General features: G+C 44.5%; 1 protein-coding gene across 2 annotated transcripts; it reads right to left on the minus strand.

The window, feature by feature from the left end:
- Positions 1–666: 666 nt before the first annotated feature.
- On the minus strand, positions 667–17,671 carry LOC115080905 (zinc finger protein 141-like). Of its 2 annotated transcripts, none has more exons than XM_029585367.1 (6): positions 17,316–17,671; positions 15,518–15,644; positions 12,395–12,508; positions 9,190–9,291; positions 5,354–5,482; positions 667–3,923 (listed from the first exon to the last, which is right to left on the minus strand). In XM_029585367.1, exons 1-6 carry the CDS (start codon positions 17,337–17,339, stop codon positions 2,761–2,763), a joined length of 1,659 nt encoding a protein of 552 aa, XP_029441227.1. In that variant the 5' UTR covers positions 17,340–17,671; the 3' UTR covers positions 667–2,760. The 2 variants fall into 2 exon arrangements, with proteins under 2 accessions (XP_029441227.1, XP_029441228.1); XM_029585368.1 differs by having other exon boundaries at positions 667–3,920; positions 17,316–17,670.
- Positions 17,672–19,098: the final 1,427 nt, after the last annotated feature.

The following is a 19,098-nucleotide window of genomic DNA, read 5'->3' on the forward strand; positions in this document are numbered from 1 at the left end:
CCCCCCCAGCTCTAGGCAGGTAATAAAATACAAGCTTAAAAGAACAATTCTGTTTGCCAAATAGTATTAACAGTTAGACAAACCGATCCAGGCACAGAATCAGTAGCCCACAACTCAGCCCAGCTGCCATAATAACGTTTTTGACTAAGCCATACTAATCCAGCTTAATCCATAGCGCCGGCACAGACAGATCGTGCCTTAAGGTAGGAGGGGGGCACCAGCCCGATCCATAGCATGAAATGCGCAATTCAAAACAGCTGCCAAAAACGAAGCGTTAAACGAGCACGCAAGCTTCACGCTGCTTCCTGAAGCGAACCAGCGAAGTCTCCTTCGTAAGATCATCTCGGCTGCACCCAACGGAAGGCGTCGCAAATATAAGCCTTGACCCCTGCGGGAGACCGGGTGCCGGTGGAGCTCAGAAATCAAATCAGGTTTGGAAAGGCGGAAGCAGCCCCCAGGGTAGATTGGAGAAAGCCCAGAACCAAGGCACTGCAACAGGCCAAGCGGCACAATCGCGAGGGCCTGCGATTGTGTCTTGCGCCAAATACTTTTCGGCACTGACCCCCCTTTGCATTTTAAAAGCATTCCCCCAAAGTCAGGGTTACAGTTGTTAGGGATGTACACAGACAACCAAAACGTTGTGAGGGACACACACGCAGACACAGAGCAAGTTCAACAGCCTTTATTTCCTTCAGAACGCAGGGTAAAGATTTGATGCTAGACAACTGGACATTGTGGTACAAGGACAGAAAAACCTGACCAGCATTGCAAATAAAAGTGTTTGTGCCGAGTGGTGAATGCATTGCGATGGCAGCCCTGGGGCTCATTTGCAAAGCTACAAATAGCGCATGCACTTGTTTGCAAAGTCCCTCATTGGTCAATACGTTGGCATCCTAATCTGATCATTACAGGATCTGGCCTGGGCCCAGGTGCCATGCCGGGGGCTCCTTCCAGAACCCCTGCCATCCCAGGCCCTGAATCTCGCCGCCAGGCATCGCACTGGAGCAAATACCGGGACCCTCCCCACCCGCCTCCCACTAAGCAAACCAGGCGGTTGCCTGGCGCCGTATTTCCCCAGCCGGCGCGCCACGAAAACGTCACCGCTGCCTGCTGCTCAGATCCAGGCCAGCATCTGGGTTCTGCTCTCAGCGCCTCGCCTTAAACGACAGGCACCAGGGGTGGCTATTAAACATGCTAAGGTGCCCCACCGGCGGGAATTAATGGGCAGCATGCAGGGCATGGATAGGCCACGGCTTTAACCGATGTGCTGTGGCCTAACGGCTAATTTCAAAGCCACTGGAAGGCACTTTCACTGGGACAGGTCCATGCCTCGTTTTAAAATCCGGACGAGAGGCTGGAGCTTTCAGTGCTCCCCTAGCTCTTTTTATGGTCAGGAGTCCTTTGCGTCTGTGAAGACTGGCGTGCCACACAACATTTTCATTAATGCAGCTGTGCCTTGGGCTTCAAAGAGTTGGGAAGCGCTGACCTAGCGCACAAGATATCAGAGGGCAGCAAAATCCCTCCAGTGCCAGGCTGCTGGCCACTGGCTAAGCCCATCCCACCGGCCACGGAAGAGAAGGAAGAGGCCCAGCCCATTCTGCAGGCAGCCGAAAAGAACCAGGCCCCTTAACTGGGAGAGCTCATCCCGTTCAAAAAGCACCAAGCTGCCATCAGTAGATGGGGCAGTGTGTGTTGAAGATCAAAGGTTGCCTATGGCACCAATGACCCTTGCACCGGTCCTGAGCATCTCCGGGCCTAGGTAATCCAGGGATTGAAATGGGGACCTTCCGCATGGCAGTGTGCCCCTCAGCCCCCAGCCAGACCCCCCGTGCTTGTTTGATACGCTGGATGGGGCACCGAGAAAATCCTTTTTTGATTTTTTTTCTTTTTTTTTTTTAAGGTTGGAGATTTCTAGAAACTACATCAACACAGACGCTCCAAGTAATGCAGATCAAGGATGTTTGCTGTGCTGACTGGCATTAGGAACTGAGGCCCCTCTCAGATTCCTTCATACATGAATAAAACACATCAGCAACTGAGCAATGACTGCAGCGATGGAGAATGTTTCTAAAGATACTTATGGCCATTCTACTACTTGTTGTGAGAATATAAAAATATAAAACTCTCATCTGAAAATACAGAAATGACCTGGGAGTCACTAATGCAAAGAGCAGAATTTTACAGTCTCCTTCCAGGTGGCTTTCACACTGCTTTCTTATATACCATTATCTCTCTGTTTGCATTAGCAAATCAGCTAACTTTGCTCTTCATTTGGACCCTGCACGTGCCGAGACTCTTCCCTCATCTGAATTTGTTGATGCACAGGAAGTAGGGTCTCCAAACTGGTTTGCCTTGCACATCCAATGACAGGAAAGAGTCCCTCTCTTAAGCAATGGTATGCTGGGTTTCATCAAAATCTCTCCAATTTATAGCTAACGAGAGCTTCATTCCGGAGCTCAGAGGGTGTAATACATACAGGCAACATACTGAGGGGCATTTGTAAGTTCTTTTTAATCAGGCCTGTACTGTCCAAGACAATGTATTTTTGTGCAACAATTTCTTGATCACTGATAGCAACTCTTGGGACTTCATAATAATTTCTCTCTTCATGAGTAGTACAGAAGAGTCACTTGGTATTGTCACTTTTAGTTGCAATGCCATTGTTTGTTTGTTTTTCTCTCCTCTACCATTATGTCTGTTTTTCTAGCATCAGGCGTTGTACAGCTTACTATTGGAATGTCCCAGGTGATCACAATTTCTTCATTCTCTGCAATTCTGCCAGGGTTTTGTGTGGATCGTTTCATGTTTTCTCAGGTAGGATTTCTGACTGAAATTTTTATTACAGGCCAAACACTTAAATGGTTTCTCTACCGTATGGATCTTTTCATGTCGTCTCATTGCAGACTTGTAATTGAAGGCTTTATCACACTGAGAACATGTAAATGGTTTCTCAAGTTTATGGATATTTTCATGTTCTCTCAGAGTAGATAAACTATGGCAATATTTATCACATTCTATACATCTAAATCGTTTCTCTGTTATATGGATCTTTTCATGTCGTCTCATTGCAGATATGTGCCCAAAGGCCTTGCCACATTGAGAACATTTAAATGGTCTCTCTCCAGTGTGGATCCTTCCATGCCGCTTCATTGCGGATTTGTGACTGAAGCCTTTACCACAGTCAGAACATTTAAATGGTTTCTCTCCAGAATGGATTATTTCATGTCGCATTAATTCAGATTTGTGACGGAAGGCTTTACCACATTCAAAACAGTTCAATGGTTTCTCTCTTATGTGAAGCCTTTTGTGTGTCCTATGATTTGAATTCAGAGTAAAGCTTTTTTCCCATTCGGTATATTTTAAAGGTTTTGCTCCTGTGTGAAATATCTGATGAATCTGAAGCTGTGATGTGCATGTAAAACATTCTCCACATTCATTACATATAAAAGGCTCGTTTTCTAGATTTAGTATTTTCTGTACGGTGAGGTTTGACTTTCTAGTAAACCTTTTCTCACCTTTAGTTGGTGCCACTTGATTTTGTTGGCTAGATCTGACACTCGGCTTCTTAGAGAACTTGTTCCCATAGTCAATCTTTTCTTGGTTTTCAAGAATACAAAAGCTTGGGGTGAAGCTTTCCCAAGCATCATCACTTTGAGATGAACTCTTTCTTCCATGGAGACTCTGAAATTGTACAAACTTTGAGCAGAGTTTGGAATATCTTTCTCGTTCAGTGCATGTGTTTGGTCTCTCTGCTTTTTGGATTCTCTCATCCATCCTAGGTGCTGTTACTCTACTAATATCTTCTTCACAGTGAGCAACAACAGCTGAGCTGTCTCTGGAGGGGCCTTTGGGTTTCCATTCCTGCCTCTGCTGTCCATCATACATTCGCTGCATCTCATTACTCCTCCTTAATCCTTTATCTGCTGAATAAAAATGACAGTATGATTATTCATTTTACAGGACACACATAAGGAAATAACCTAATATGGTTCTTTAAAGGCCTTTCTTGATTAGGGCTCCATAAAACATACAACAGGAAGTGACTGGCAGACAGGTATGAGAGGTCAATACCACATGAACAGTGGTAAGCAGACTGCGTGCCACCTTGTCCAGCAAGTTCTGCGCATCTCCTCCTTATAGTCTCTGCAATGTTTCCCTTCACGCCGATTGCAATTGATAACCAAAACTTCCGGAGAGCCCTGCTGGAGACCTGGGATTCACTCTGGTTCTCGGTCCCTGAACCCCAGCCCTCCCAGCTTAAAGGACATGAATCCTAATGGCTTAGTAATAAACATTTAAATGCATAGACATAAAGGATACCCAATAAAATTTAAAAATACGGATATAAGGTGATACCTATTTGCTGGACTAACAATGCATTTTTTTTTTTTGTTTTATTGGTTAACCTTTATGTCTGTGCATTTAAGTGATAAGCCGAACAAACAATGGAGATCGGCGGAAAAGGGATTCTTTATTGACGTTAGCCCGACTCTGGCCAAGTTTCGCTCAAAACAGAGCTGCCTCAGGGGCATGTGCGTTGGCGCATGCCCAGAAATGCGGCCATTTTATAAAACTTGCATGGCCATGCGTACGCACGTTATAAACTAGCCTGGGCGCGCACACGTGTGCACAGTCAAGTGGCCGCGCACCTAGGCTCGCAAATCCCAAGTCTACCGCGCAAGTCAGGGTATTTTAAAACTGGCGCACGGCCATACCATTGCCAATTTCGCCAGTTCGGCCACCAGTTTGCCCAGTTAAGAATTAGGTCCTCCAATCCCCCTCGGTTTGATGGCCCCCGTTACCCCAGACCCTTCACGCCTGGCAGAAAAGGCCAGGTCCTTTTATTCTTTAAGTTACACCTCCCCCACAGCAGAAGTGAAGTTACGCAGCAGTGAACCCTGGGCACCGTGCCAGGCGCGGACGTATTTACATGCGCATCTCTTGGCCATACCCCCCAAAATGCCCCACCCAAACGCCCCTTTTTTGCATCCGAAGTGAGATAAGTGCGCGCTGCAGCTGGGCGGCTTTTTAAGTTCGGTGGGCGCACGCGAGCCCGCCCTGCGCACAGGGCTTTTACAATTCATCTCCTCGAGCGTGCGGGCGTATTCACTGCACAGAGAGCACGAGCCAGCGGTTTGTTACAACCTGAAACAGGGAGCTGTCTTTTCCCTGCCCGTTTTGTAGAATACAAAATTTATGCTGCGACACAAAGGACCGTGGAGTTTCATTTGGCAAAAGGAGAAAGATCCCTAAATCGCATGGTTAACGAACTTGTAGTAAAGTTAGGAGCATCCGATGAACGAGTTGTGCAATCTACACTGCCAGTGGGGCACATCCTGCCTGCCTACATCACCTGCTTTATGCGATTCCTCAAGTGCTCCAGCGACGGGCAGGTTTCCTTTTTCCTCAGATCCCTGGCGCTCAATCCGGAATCCCTCTTGCTGAAATCGGATTAAAATGTCAGGTTTGACGTCAGGGGAGCCTGTTTTGGGGGAAAAGAGTTACAATATTGTTTGGGAAAAGTTACCTCAGCGCCGATATTATTCATGCACGCAAGTTCAAGAATTTTTTTTGCTGTTTTCATAGCCTCTGCCACCAGTGCAGAGCTAAAAAAAAAAAAAAAAAAAAAAAACACCCAGAGGTGCTGCTGTGCTGATCATCATCAGAAATCTAAGAGAAAATTATTCCTTACCTTCCTAATTTTCGTTCCTGTAGTACCATGGATCAGTCCAGACCGTGGGGGTTGTCTCCCCCTTCCAGCAGAGGGAGTCAGAGCAAAAACTGAGAAGGTGGTCCCTTATTAGCAGGTGCAATATCCAAGCAAGAAAGAAAAACACCTTGGACGGATCTGTCAGTAAACCTGAACAGTGGCTGGAAACGAGCCAAACCAACTAACGGAAATCAAGAACAAGCAAAAAAGCGGGAACTTGCAAAATGAACTCTTAGTTACAAACCAGTCCTGAAAAAAACAGGAAAAAGAGACAGTCGAGCTGAAAAAGTGCTCCCAGAACCTTTAATAGCCCAAGGGTGGACGTCTGGACGGATCCGTGGTACTACAGGAACGAAAATTAGCAAGGTAAGGAATCATTTTCCTTTCCCTGCACGGACTCGGATCAGTCCAGACCGTGGGATGTGCCAAAGCTTCCCGAAGTAGGGTGGGCCCCTGACAGCCCAGCTCGAGTGACCTGAGCCCCAAAAGACACCAAAAGCAGGGGATTGAAGATTCAAGCGATAGTGACGAGCAAAAGTGTGCAACGACTTCCAGGTAGCAGCTCTGCAAATTTCCTGCAGAGAGACTGCCTGGCTTTCCGCCCCGGAGGCTGCTTGAGCCCGGAGAGAGTGAGCTTTCATTCCCACCAGCACCTACGTAAGCGACCGAGATGGTTTCCTTCAGCCAGCGAGCGGTGGAGGTCTTCGAAGCTTTGCGTCCCTTTTTGGGACCACGCCAGAGGACAAATAGGTGGGCCGAAAGGCGAAATTCATTAGTAACCTCCAAAGAGCGCATGAGCACGCGCTTGACATCGAGACGTCTGAGCTCTCTTGAATCCTCGCCAGAAAAAGATGGGAGCTCCACTGACTGATTCAAATGGAAGGCCCAAACCACCTTAGGCAAAAAAAACCGATGGAACAGTGGTTAAGGTGACTCCCGAAGCCGTGAAGCGTAGACAAGGCTCTCTGCACGACGAAGCTTGATGCTCCGAGATCCGGCGGGCAGAGCAAATGGAGACCAGGAACACTGCCTTCAAAGTGAGATCCTTGAGAGAGGCTCAAAAGGCGGACCTCCCAGAATCCGAAGCACCAAGATGGACATAAAATGCGAATCGGCGGCTTGACGTGCTTCGCTCCTCGAAGGAACCAAACAATATCTGGATGCGAGGAAAGCGGAGTATCTGGCAGATGACGCAAAAGGGCCCCGAGAGTTGCCACTTCAACCCTCAGAGAACTGAAAGCTACAGAACTCTCCCTTTCTGAACTTAGTGGGGAGCCGTAGGTGAGACCCGAATCTGGAGTCAGAGGAGACATGGAGGGCGCACCTGCTAATAAGGGACCGCCTTCTCACTTTTTGCTCCGACTCCCTCTGCTGGAAGGGGGAGACAACCCACAGTCTGGCCTGATCCTGGGACGTCCAGGGAATCTAGCCCTATTCTGATCATTTTAACGCCGGCGTTGGCAGCTCCAGCCACAAACCGGTCTGGTTATCAGGATATCCACAACGAATACGTGTCATTATAAAGAAAAGGGAACAGGCGTGCACGCCCAGGAGAGAGTGTGCAAAATAATGGTGGGGTCTGCAGAACAACAAGATGAGCACTTCAATATCTAAAGAAAAGATCTTAGGATTATTTGCAAACCCCCCACCCCCTACCATAACATTGCTCACAGAGATATCGAAAAGAACCAAACCCAGGATCCATCCCTTTCTCTTGGCAGAGTGAATCCCAGTTATCCCTACTCTCTGTCTTATCACTCCACCAGTTTCTAATCCACTCCATCACCTTGGGACACCCCCCATGCTGCTTAGTTTAATCACGTTAAGTGGAGGGCCACAAGGATCGGCGTTTGGGACCGGTCCTGTTCAATATCTTTGTGAGCGACATTGCGGAAGGGATAGAAGGCAAGGTTTGTCTGTTTGCGGATGACACTAAGATCTGCAACAGAGTGGACACGCCGGAAGGAGTGGAGAGAATGAGACGGGATTTAAGGAAATTGGAAGAGTGGTCGAAGATATGGCAGCTGAGATTCAATGCCAAGAAGTGCAGAGTCGTGCATCTGGGATGCAGCAATCCAAAAGAGCTGTATGTGATGGGGGGGGGAAGACTAATACGCACGGAGCGGGAGAGGGACTTTGGTGTGATAGTGTCTGATGATCTGAAGGCGGTGAAGCAATGTGACAAGGCGATAGCTAAAGCCAGAAGAATGCTGGGCTGCAGAGGGAGAGGAATAACCAGTAAGAAAAAGGAGGTGGCGATCCCCTTGTACAGGTCCTGGGTGAGGCCTCACCTGGAGTACTGCGTTCAGTACTGGAGCCCGTATCTCAAAAGGGATAGAGTCAGGATGGGAGGCGGTCCAGAGAAGGGCGACCAACATGGTGAAGGGTCAGCATTGGAAGAGCTCCTCATGAGGCTGAAGGATCCTGAATGTGTACTCCCTGGAAGAGAGGAGGTGCGGGGGAGATATGATGCAGGCCTTCAGATACCTGATTTTAATGATGCATAATTGTCAAACCTTTTCCATTGGAAAGAAATCACTAGAACTAGGGGTCATGAAATGAAACTCCAGGGAGGACGACTCAAGAGCCAATGTCAGGAAATATTTCTTCACGGAGAGGGGGTGGATGCCTGGAAGGCACATCCAGAGGAGGTGGTGAAGAAGAAAACAGTCAAAGAATTCAAAGGGGCATGGGATAAACCCTGTGGATCCCTATAAAAGGCTTAGAGGATGGGAATGAAGAAAAGATTGCATGGGGGGGTAACTTGCTAGTGCAGCGGTTTCTATCCTTAGCAGAAGGCATGGAGATGACTCCCCTTAACCAATAAGCCTTGATGCTTTTAATGCAACTGCACCATTGCTCTCTGCTTCTACGGCAAGGGAAAAGGGGAATTGGATTCAGACAACTGAGGGCCCCGACTTCCATGGTCTGGGATACTGATACTCAGGCATAAGCGAAAAAGCACAGGACTGCGTCTACGGCCAAGTCCATAAGCAAAGCAGGTCAAGCAGCACCGTCTGAATGTTCAAGAAAGCCACTCAGCAAAAAATGTTGCTAGCTGTAATTTTTATGGGTTATATCATAAAGCTTAGGATAACGGCACCAAGCAGCAGTTACTGCCCTTAACAGAAGGCATGGGGGCAACCTGCTCTGTTTGTCAAGAACCTTGGCGTGTTTCTGGATACCCAACTCCCCCTCTATCCTCAGATTACTGCCTTACGCAAGGCTTACTGGTGTCACTGCATACTATTAGGCAAACACGCTCTTATCTTACTGCATCACCCCCTACACAGTTTGCTCATGCTCTTATTATTTTTTACATGGATTTTCATAACGCTCACTGTTTCAACTTATTTTTAATTTACATTTTTCTTCTTCTTCTTCTGTCTTTGTTCTACGAATTTCATCATCAAGGATGGTCCCAGAGAGCTTATAATTTAGCAGGAAGAAAAAATGCCCAGGAGGAATCTGATACTCGCCTGTCACAGGAGGGGGAATCTCCGATTCAGGAGGGTCCATGGAGGGCAGATCTTCCTCTTGTTTAACGCTCAGTGAGAACACAGACGTTACGACCGGAAGGCCTGGGATAAGAAAACAAACAAACATGTCTAGAAGGATTCACCAAAAACCAGCTAACAAAATATTAGGAAATGAATCATTTTAACCTACATATGTTAACAAAAAAAAGAGAGAGTCCACACCCTTTCACATTGGCACATTGATTGAGCGTTGTTGGGTGCAAGCACTTTGTGCTGTTTATAGATTTATAAGGAACCAGCACTTTTCGGTGAAGATCCAGTCTTTATAAGCCAATTAAATAATGTTTTGAACAAGTGTTCTTTGAATTTAATGATTTCTGATTATTAATCAAGCCCAAAGCACCATGGATATTTGTGGCGAGCTGGATAAATCTTTGAATGTTTTGAAAGCCCAGTCTGTTGGTTCACGACTGATTCAGAATATAAACAATTTCAAGAACGCAAGCAAACTTTTTGTGCTGCTTTGAAACGGTTCAAGGTTCAGAAGTTGAAACGGGATGAGTTGGGTCACAGCAAGGGGGCTGTTTACCCCTGGATGGTAGCCAAGACTGACAAACCTTGTAAGCAACCTGTTACTCTTGCTACCAGCTCTGATAACTTACCCAGCGATGATAATCCTGCTAATTCTGGGTTTTCGAGGATGGCGCCACACTCATCCCCAAAGGAAAGGATGGTCTCTCAATTCAGAGAACAAACCCGAGTTGAGTCGGGAGAGCCCCAACTACCAGGGATCCTTTATTAATCTCTCTGGTTTCACATTTTCAGCAGTTCAATATCAGGTATTGGCAAGAGGACTCTCCTTTGTATCTACAATGAAATGTAACTTTTTTTTTTTTTTTTATAGACCGTACAAGTAGCTTTGCAGCATTTTTATCGCACATTATCCTAAGGTTTTTTTGTCCTCTCATCATCGTTCAGATGTACGAAATCCTTCACAGCGAGTCTCTCTTGGATGCGTCCATTTTGGCTTTTCAAAGACGGGTTGACATCCGCTTTACCATTACAGTCGAGATTTTCCAACTTTTCAAGATCAGACTGGGAGGTGGTTAAGTTGTTACAACACAAGCCTAGTTTTGTGATCAAATCTGCCGTTAAGGACGGGGGCCTTGGTCATTATGGATAGAACAAAATATACCATTGAGTTATTGATGCAATTGTTGGATGACCCTACCGTAGATATCCAACTTGAGATTCAGACAATTAGTGGAACTGGCATATATGACCCAAATTAATACATTAAGAGAGAGAGCGTTCCTTTTGGGGTCTTCTCCTATACTTCCTGCTATTTGTATAATCTTCCAGGGTGTCCTTTATTTCTTCAAAAGGATCATTACTTGAGTCTCTCTCTCTGACGATACACTTTTTATTCCTTTTGTGCCCTTGTCTCCTTCTCATGTTCCTGATTCAGCATGTTTAGCAAGAGATTTGCAGGATTTGACCACTTGGCTGCCTCTTATAAGTCACTGTGGATATCGCTTTATTATTATTATACACCAACATTAAAAAGTCTTGGGCGTTACAAAGTAATCAGAAAGACACCAGACCTTAGGGCACATCAACGTATATCCAGGGAATTTTAATGGTTTTTGGCATGAACTGCATTAGAAAAGAATTATTTTATTTTCTTTTGAGACAACAGGTCTGTTTACAAATAGGGAGGATAACTTTCAAACAGCTACGCTTGTCACCATATAAGCGTGCAAAAGACGACTCCTGTATTTTATAACCTGTGTATATATGATATACACAGATTATAAAATATGCACAAACGTACCCTGTAACATGCACACGCATGTAAAAGAAAAAAAAAAAAACCAAATACATATTGCACTTATCCAGAGAAGGTCCAATTTATCCAGCTAAGAAGCAGCAAAGCCACTACCTTAGCCAGATAAATTGGAATCTATCTGGATAAGCAGTGTGCAACTGCTATTCTTGCGTATTTTTACATCTATCTTTATTTATGTATTTATTTAAAATATGTATATGCTGCAGCTTACAAAAGTAACATACACCATCATAAATACAATAAAATACATAAAATCATTAAAAATTAATAAAACACCATGAACAAGACAAAACTCGTAAAACCAAAAGCCAGCATCTACTCATAATACTAGAGGCTTATAAAATCAAGGTCATTACCAGAAAATACTTTGAAGAATTCTATAAACAGGCCAGTTCAAACTAATGTGGGTTGTTTTTTTTTAAGTTTCAGAACATACCTGCTTGAGCAGTAAAAGTGGAAGTTTATTCCACATCTCAGCTCCAGCAACAGATAATAAGTTATCTTGGGATTCTGCTAGTCTGATTGTTTTATGATTAGGGATGTGCAAAAGGCCATGCCCTTCTGATCTTATGATTTAACAACTTTGAATAATTTTGTATTATCAGCAAATTTAATCACCTCACTCTTTGTTCCCATCTCTAGATCATTTATTAATCGCTAAAAAGCAGTGGTCCGAGGACAGATCCCTGGGGCACTCTACTATTCACATTTTGCCACTGAGAAAATTGACCATTTAGCCCTACTCTCTGTTTCCTGCCTTTTAACCAGCTTGTAATCCACGAAAGGACATCGCCTCCTATCCCATGACTTTTTAATTTCCTCAAGAGTCTCTCATGAGGGACTTTGTCAAACACTTTCTAGAAAAAAAACCAAAACCACTCTGTTTATCAGTCAAAGGGATACTTTGGAATCTGCCTGCTCTTTACTTAAAGGCACGTGGGCTACTTTAAAATTTCCTGCAACCTCTCTATCGGGATGTCTTACCTTCCCTGTTTTGTTGGTATCCTTCAAAAGGTACATCATTGTTTTATACACAACAGGGACTCAACTGGGTCTTGAACTATTCACAAGAGGGTTTCCCGTGCCAGATCTCTTCGTTACTCTAACTGCACATTCTGCTTGATTGTAAGCTACTCAATGCCTCTGTTTATGTACACTTTGTAATTTCGCCTTATTTATTTGTTGAGTTTTATATTTATATCTCCAAATTTTAGCTTCCTGAAACCGCGACTCCTAAATTCAGGCCTGCTGGTTTTTTTTGCCTACAGTTAGGTGCCTATTAGTGAAAATTGGCAACTAACTTGCTTTCCTAACCTGACTGAGTCCTAGTCCTTTAAATCCAGAACATTTACTTACTAATCGGGGGGTCGTTCAGGTCTTCCTTTCCCTCCCACTCACAGGGCTGAGTGAGATATTTCTCATCTTCCTTTTTAATCTTGAATATAACGTCAGGATTCACAATGGAATAACCTGCCAGGAAAAATAGCAAACTTACATTTTCAATTTGTACTTGTAAAAACCGTGGTGAGGGTGCAGCAAGTTCATCTGGGTCCTGTTTTGACAGAGCTGGGTAAGTGTGTGCATGAAAGTGTTTGTGTGTGTGTGTGTCCTGACCTGAGAACGTTTGATGAGAAGAGATGGTTTAATTTTCTTCTCGATATACCGCACGGCCATAAACACATCAATACCATTTATATGCAATCAAAAAAAACATTCACATACTCATAATACAAAATAGTTGTAACCTGACATTAAATTTAAGATTAAACCCAGGCAGCTTTCTGGTTCAGAGCTATTTCTATTCACAGCCTTCCTAGGTTGAGGAGTTACCGGAGCCAATCTTGTCTGAGATCGTCCATGGAGAAGAAATTTTAAATTTCTTATTAGAAGCATGCAAGAAGGACAACGCAAGCCCAGGGATGTAAACATAACTTTATCTTGAGGCCAGTGAGAGGGCGTAATGGGATACTTGATTTCTAACATTTGGTTATCACTTGGACAGGTTACGTGTTGCACAGTATAGTGAACTAGTGCACAGCTAACATATCATGCTCTTACACAGACGTTTGGGTTCTCAGGCAATAATCAGAGGGGGAAAGCCACTTTCTGTGATCTTCTGCTGACATGGGATGTGCCCCCCATGACAGCATCTAGAGGTCCCTTACTTCTAACAGACAAAAGGCAATAACCCCTAAAACCTTGGGCTCCTACTAAAAAAAATAAAATAAAAAAAGTTTAAGATGATTTGTGCGGCGTATAATTTTTTTTCTCTCTTCCATTGACAACCAGCACAGCTGTCAGACTAGGAAGATATATTATCTTATTAAAGCATTGGCTAAGACCTTCAGCGTTAGGGTAGTCTAGCTTAGTGGAGCTCCCAAAGCTTAGGCCACTAGACTCCAGATAAAAAAAAAAAGAGGGCGCTTTTTACTTTTAAAATCTGTTACAGACAAATACCTACTGCATACAGTATTTCCATATCTAGTCATTAGGAGTTTAAATGCTAAATGCTTATGATATTATGAAGTTTCTTTACTTATGCATCGAAGCTAAAAATAAGTAATCAGGTGCTTTTCTGCTAATAAAATGCTTCTAATTCTAATTATATATTTAATTAGTTAAATAATAGTAAAGCAAAACAAAGCATTCAGTTAGCTAGACTATTATGAAATTATATTCATATATCTGAGGTCAATGGATCTTTAAAGCAAACTTCTCCTGGCCCTGTAATAACCTGACATATATACTGAATATTGGAAATTATGCGATTTTTAGTAAGAAAAATACATGAGGCCATGTGTCTCTGAGATAATATGACTTGACCTATATTGAAATAAAATGAGTGCCTAAATCTTTGGACCATGATGCCATAATCCATGAATTGTCAACAAGTGAAAGAGTATATATATACACACAATGAGATGTAAGAGCTCGGGGCTGCTATACTATCCAAAGTATGGTATGCCCGGAGCCCTGGCAATATTAACTCCTATATGGTAAGAAACCATTTTTTATTTATCTTTCTGTATCTATGACATGATCAATTAAATTCATGTAAAATAAAAATTATATTCTTTTTTAAGAATATCTCTGACTGAGTTAATGAGAGGACTCTGATCTCATAAAATAATTAACTGTGCTCAAAATAATGCATCATCTCTGAGACACGCTGATATGTGACATGGGGTTCTAAGTAGAAAGGGTAACCTATAAAGGCACTCCTTATACAAGTCCCATTCACTTAGAGCTACCTATCAGAGCAGAACAGAGACACTGCCAGCTTTTGTTGTAAAGAAATGAGATGCAGAATCCAGATTTAGTTCAACAACAATATATATATTCCGCAACGTCCAACTGAGTGTTCTTCAGTGCGGATTACGATAAGAACATTCATATATCTATGACAACACAATACAAACATTTAAAAACAATTCACTCTTCATTCAAAAGCTTGTTTAGAAAATAAAGCCTTAAGGTTGTTTCAAAATCTTATCTAATCTCTTTCGCACAAGTAATTCATTTGGAACCATATTCCACAGCACAGAGCCTGCAATACCCACTGCTCTATTTTACTTGCAGGACAGTTGAGCAAAAGGCAGGGAATTCGGTAGGTCAATGGAAAAAACTTTGGGACCATGAGATGAGGTTAATGTATGAAGCATCTATTTTAACATATAAAATCTTTATCTTACAGGACAACTGGGAGCCAGGCTCACTTCACAAGTACTGGAAGTTTAAATGACTCGCTGAAGGTTTCAAAGTGAGTGGAATGAAACCAGTGCCTTTAGGTCTGAGCTCTGTAAATCTACCCTCTACCCCCCCACCCTAACAGCCCCAACAAGGAAACACGAGGAGGGCTTCTGGTTGGCTGTACATCCTATGGAACAGAATAATCCAGTCCTGGCTTTACAGCTCTTATTTTCTGGGGGAAATCACTGTGAAAATCGGAACTTGATGTTCCTGCATACAAAAAAAAATAAAGCCAGGACTGGATTAGCCTGTTCCTCATGATTTGGAGTTAATCTGCAGTCTCAGATATGAGACAATATTAAATCCATCTGTACCAACACAATATTTTCTCCCTATTAACTTTTTTTTAGTTTGCTTTTTTCTCTAGATCTTTTTTTTTTTTAAATTTGTTCTTTTTAATTTTGTAGTCATTTTGCTATTTTCTGGTTGTGCACTATTGTTCACTTTATGCCTTTATTCTTTCTCCAGCCTGTCTCCCTCTTTACCCCTTCCCACTATTTGGACCTGTGCTGCTGGTAGTGGCAGCAGTGTTGTCTTTCGCTTGGACTTGGACTTGGCCTGGGTCAATAATTTTGTGTTGCCATTTTATGCTCTGCATTTTTTTTTTGCAAGGTTTTCACTTTTCGGCCAGATTGGAGTCAGGCCTTACACACTTAGGAATTTTCCCAGCATGTAACACGCATCCCACACTGGGTCTAGAGGTGGTAGAGGACAAAAAGGCAGATTTACCTCGGGACATCAGGACGCTGTGAATCTCCTTGATGACTTTTTTGTACAGCTCCTTCTGCCATTCTTCCAAAATATACCACTCCACATCCCAGAAATAAGCAGCAACATCACAGAATGTGACCGATGCCTGAAACAGATAAAATAAATAAATAAACAAACAGAAGCGGAGGGGCTGGATTAGGGAACAGAGCAGTTTTTCCTTGCTGTGCTCTTTCCCTTGAAGTCTCAACTTTCCCCTCCTGTTCTCTCTATGCTGCCTGGGAGGGAAGCGGCTGGATTAGGGGGGCTCAGCTTTTCTATTCCTGCCATTTCTTTCCCCTTCCTGCTGGCTGGGATCAGGTGCAGTGAGGGAGCTATGAACTCTGCCTGAGGGGGGGAGTGAGGGGTGGACAGGAGGGAATTAAGAGGGAAATTAGAAGGCCTGAGAGAGAGATCACCGAGTGGATGAAGAGGGGGATCACTTTGGTGAGCTTAAGAGGGGCTGAGAAAGGGAGTCCTTGGGAATTGGCTGAAGAGCTCATGCCCGTGTGTGTGAGAGAGAGAGGGGAATGGAGAGAGAGAGAGAGAGAGAGAGAGAGAGAGAGAGAGTGTGTGTGTGTGTGTCAGTCAGTCAGTCAGTCAGACAGAGTAGCACCAGAGCAAGATAGGAATGCCTCTCTCCCTCTGGGATTCTTCCCGCCAGATCTTCCTACTTCTCCCAGGATGCTGGAACCCATCCTCAACCTCTGATCCCCTCCTATTCCTGTCTCCCTCCCCCCATCCAATGAAATTCATTATTCTCCCCCTCTTATCTACTTCGATCTTTTCCAACCCCAGCACTCTTTCCCCCCTCCATCCCCAGTCCTTTTACCTTCTCACCCCATTGCTGGTCCTCATTCTCCGCTCCTCATCCCCAAGATTGCCTCATTCAATAAAACCAATATATTTATTTATTTAACACATTTATTACCAGGTATCGACGCAGGCATCGTTATGGGTTTTAGGTAGGACTTCTGATGACATTGATTGCAACAGATCAGAAAATGTGCTTTTCATAAAGAGCATTTGTATCGCTAGGAAATGTATCATGGACAAATGGGTTTTTCCTGATGTTCCTACAGTTCATTTTTGGCCTTCAGAAATGCTAGACCTTTTGAATTTGGAATTCAAGACAGTCTATGAAGCCACTCCGAAAAGGATCTGCTTTCCATCGAATATGGGGATCTGCATAAAGGCGTTTATCTCAAGGCCCACCTCCCAGTAACGTATTGCTATTACCAGCTGACCTGAGCTGCTTTTGTAGCCTATACTTGCCTCTGACATTTATATTTGTTTAGTAATGAAGGAACTAGGGTAGGGATGGGTGAGGGGGATTATTCGTCACCGTTGCATTTTTCATTCATTGTGGATGTTGGTTGTGGTTTTGTGTTGTATAACATGAACAACGTTATTTACAACAACAAAAATTTACCCACTGCTTCTTGATTCGGGCGGAGTACTGAATTGCTACATAAATAAAAATAAAGTTGTTTTCCCAACTTTGCTTGCGTCTTATAATATAATTTTTAAAAAAGATGGCAACGTTTGCCAGTGGGCTTCGGAAATTGCTAATTCTGGTTGTAGAATCTGCCCCCGACCCGTTTCAGGAAACAGTGGAGGCTCTGCCTTTGTCCCTTCGCTGGGCAGTGGGGGGGGGGGGGTGACGGATCTGGCGCTAGGATCAGCGCTCCAGGGGATCGCCGCATGCAGAAAGCCGCGCTCGCTGTCAGCTCTTCGCGCTGCGAGCAGCGCCCCTCCTGCTGGGCACAGGATGTCTTACCAGATCCGAAACCAGCGCAGGCATTTCCCGAGGGACTCAGGCTGGAGGGGTCACTGTCCCAGGGCAGCTGCCGTGCCGAGGAGGGACCGATGGCTGAAGATCCCAGATAATGTCCCACTGCTCCCCCTCTGCAGGGTGGAAGGGGCAGCTCCGGGCCTCGGGCTCTGCGTCTGCTTTGATTCTGAAGTTTTGCTGCTCTTTGCAGGGAGAAAACGCGAGCCAAGAAGCCCTTGCACCGCGCATGCGCAAGGCTCTTCGGCGGCAGCCCGGCTTCCGGCCCTCCTCCTTAAGGTGGAGCGGTAGAGATACCGGATGACCGCAGGCCAGCGGAATGCATTGTTGAAAGGGAGAGCTAGAGAGAGAGGGTCAGATTCTCTCTCTCTCTCTCTCTCGGTGGGTGTTGCCTTTGCAAAAGTCACATTACATGTATAAGTCTTAGTCCATGGCCCACCCCTTTTCTGCCTCCTTATTCTTGATGCATGCGCGTGCTTGATGTACGCGCGCGCTTCCCCGGCTTCTTAAACTTTGCGCTGCCCGCACGCGGCCCACATACGCGTGTACGGGGGCTGGCTTTGCGTGAGCAACGCTTTAAAAATCTACCTGTACCTAATTATTTAATCGATAAGACTACACCTAGTAGGGCTCAGACCTGTATGCCTATGGGCCAGCCATGTTAAGCTTAGACCCACCCAAAAAAAATCAGTTCTGCCTCTGCCACTGCTCACCAGAGGACCTCATCTGAGGAGCAACGCAGGGTTCAGTGCTGTCCCCAATCCTCTCCCACATCTACATTCATTCAATCTGTGATTTCATCCAGTTCTTCAATATTGAGTGTCACCTTTTTTACAGAGAGCATCCAACTCTGCATGACAATAGGTTCAAATCAAACCTCTGCTGTTGCAAATCTTAACTAACAGCAGTAGCACAAGGGCTCACCCACCATAAACTTAAAGTAAATCCCACTAAATCTGAACTCCACTGGCTAAGCGGACAAGGCCACCACTCATTATCCTATCAGGAACCCCCTTACAAACCAAAGACTCAGTACAGAGTTGAGGGATTCAACTAGACCACACACATATAAAGGAAGCCCACAGCTCCAAGGGGGTAATAACCTCCATCTACCTGCACCAGATTTATCAATTACACAACCACGCTACCATTATACATGCATTATTCACCAATAGTGAGGAATACAGCAATTCTCTTTTTGTTGGGATTTCACAACACAATCTCAAATGTCTACAGCGATGGCCGCCAGAATCTTGAGTGATGCCGTAGCAACAGACCACATTAGGCCAATCCTGAAGAAGCCGATCTAGCTCCTGGTTGAATACAGGATACTGTAAACAAAAACCCTCTATAACCACCAGTCTTCAAATGTGTGAGGAAAGTGGCCCCTGAAGTATCTCTCCCAGCTTCTGCTTCCTTACATTCCCACAAGAGAACTTTGATCTTCCCAAATGGCGCTCCTCTCCTTCGACAGATGCTAAATTCACTTGTACAAGAACTGTGTGCATTCTGCTGCCATGCCCCAAAACAATGGAAGAGGTTACCACATCCCCTTCACCTCAGAGAGAAATACACTGCCTTCAGGAAGCAAATCATAGCATGGATATTCACCCAGACCATCCACAGTCCCCATGACAGAGAGGGATTTTCCTGCTGATAGAGAGGATTTCAGGTAGCTTTTCTTATTCTAATATCTTTATTTAACATCGATTTTGGTGCCTGCTTTATAACTGTTCTACCCTTACACAGTTTTTTTCACATCTAACAGACA

The sequence above is a fragment of the Rhinatrema bivittatum genome, chromosome 19 (assembly GCF_901001135.1).
Source record: "Rhinatrema bivittatum chromosome 19, aRhiBiv1.1, whole genome shotgun sequence".
Taxonomy (NCBI): domain Eukaryota; kingdom Metazoa; phylum Chordata; class Amphibia; order Gymnophiona; family Rhinatrematidae; genus Rhinatrema; species Rhinatrema bivittatum.

Excerpts from the sequence above, each read along its gene's own strand:
- LOC115080905 (XM_029585367.1), bottom strand. The coding sequence starts at position 17,339 with ATGCCTGCGCTGGTTTCGGATCTG. Across the intron at positions 12,509-15,517 it reads CAGCGTCCTGATGTCCCGAG|GTTATTCCATTGTGAATCCT; the intron begins GTAAATCTGCCT and ends TTTTCCTGGCAG. Across the intron at positions 5,483-9,189 it reads GATTCCCCCTCCTGTGACAG|GCTCCCCTGACGTCAAACCT; the intron begins GCGAGTATCAGA and ends CCCCCAAAACAG.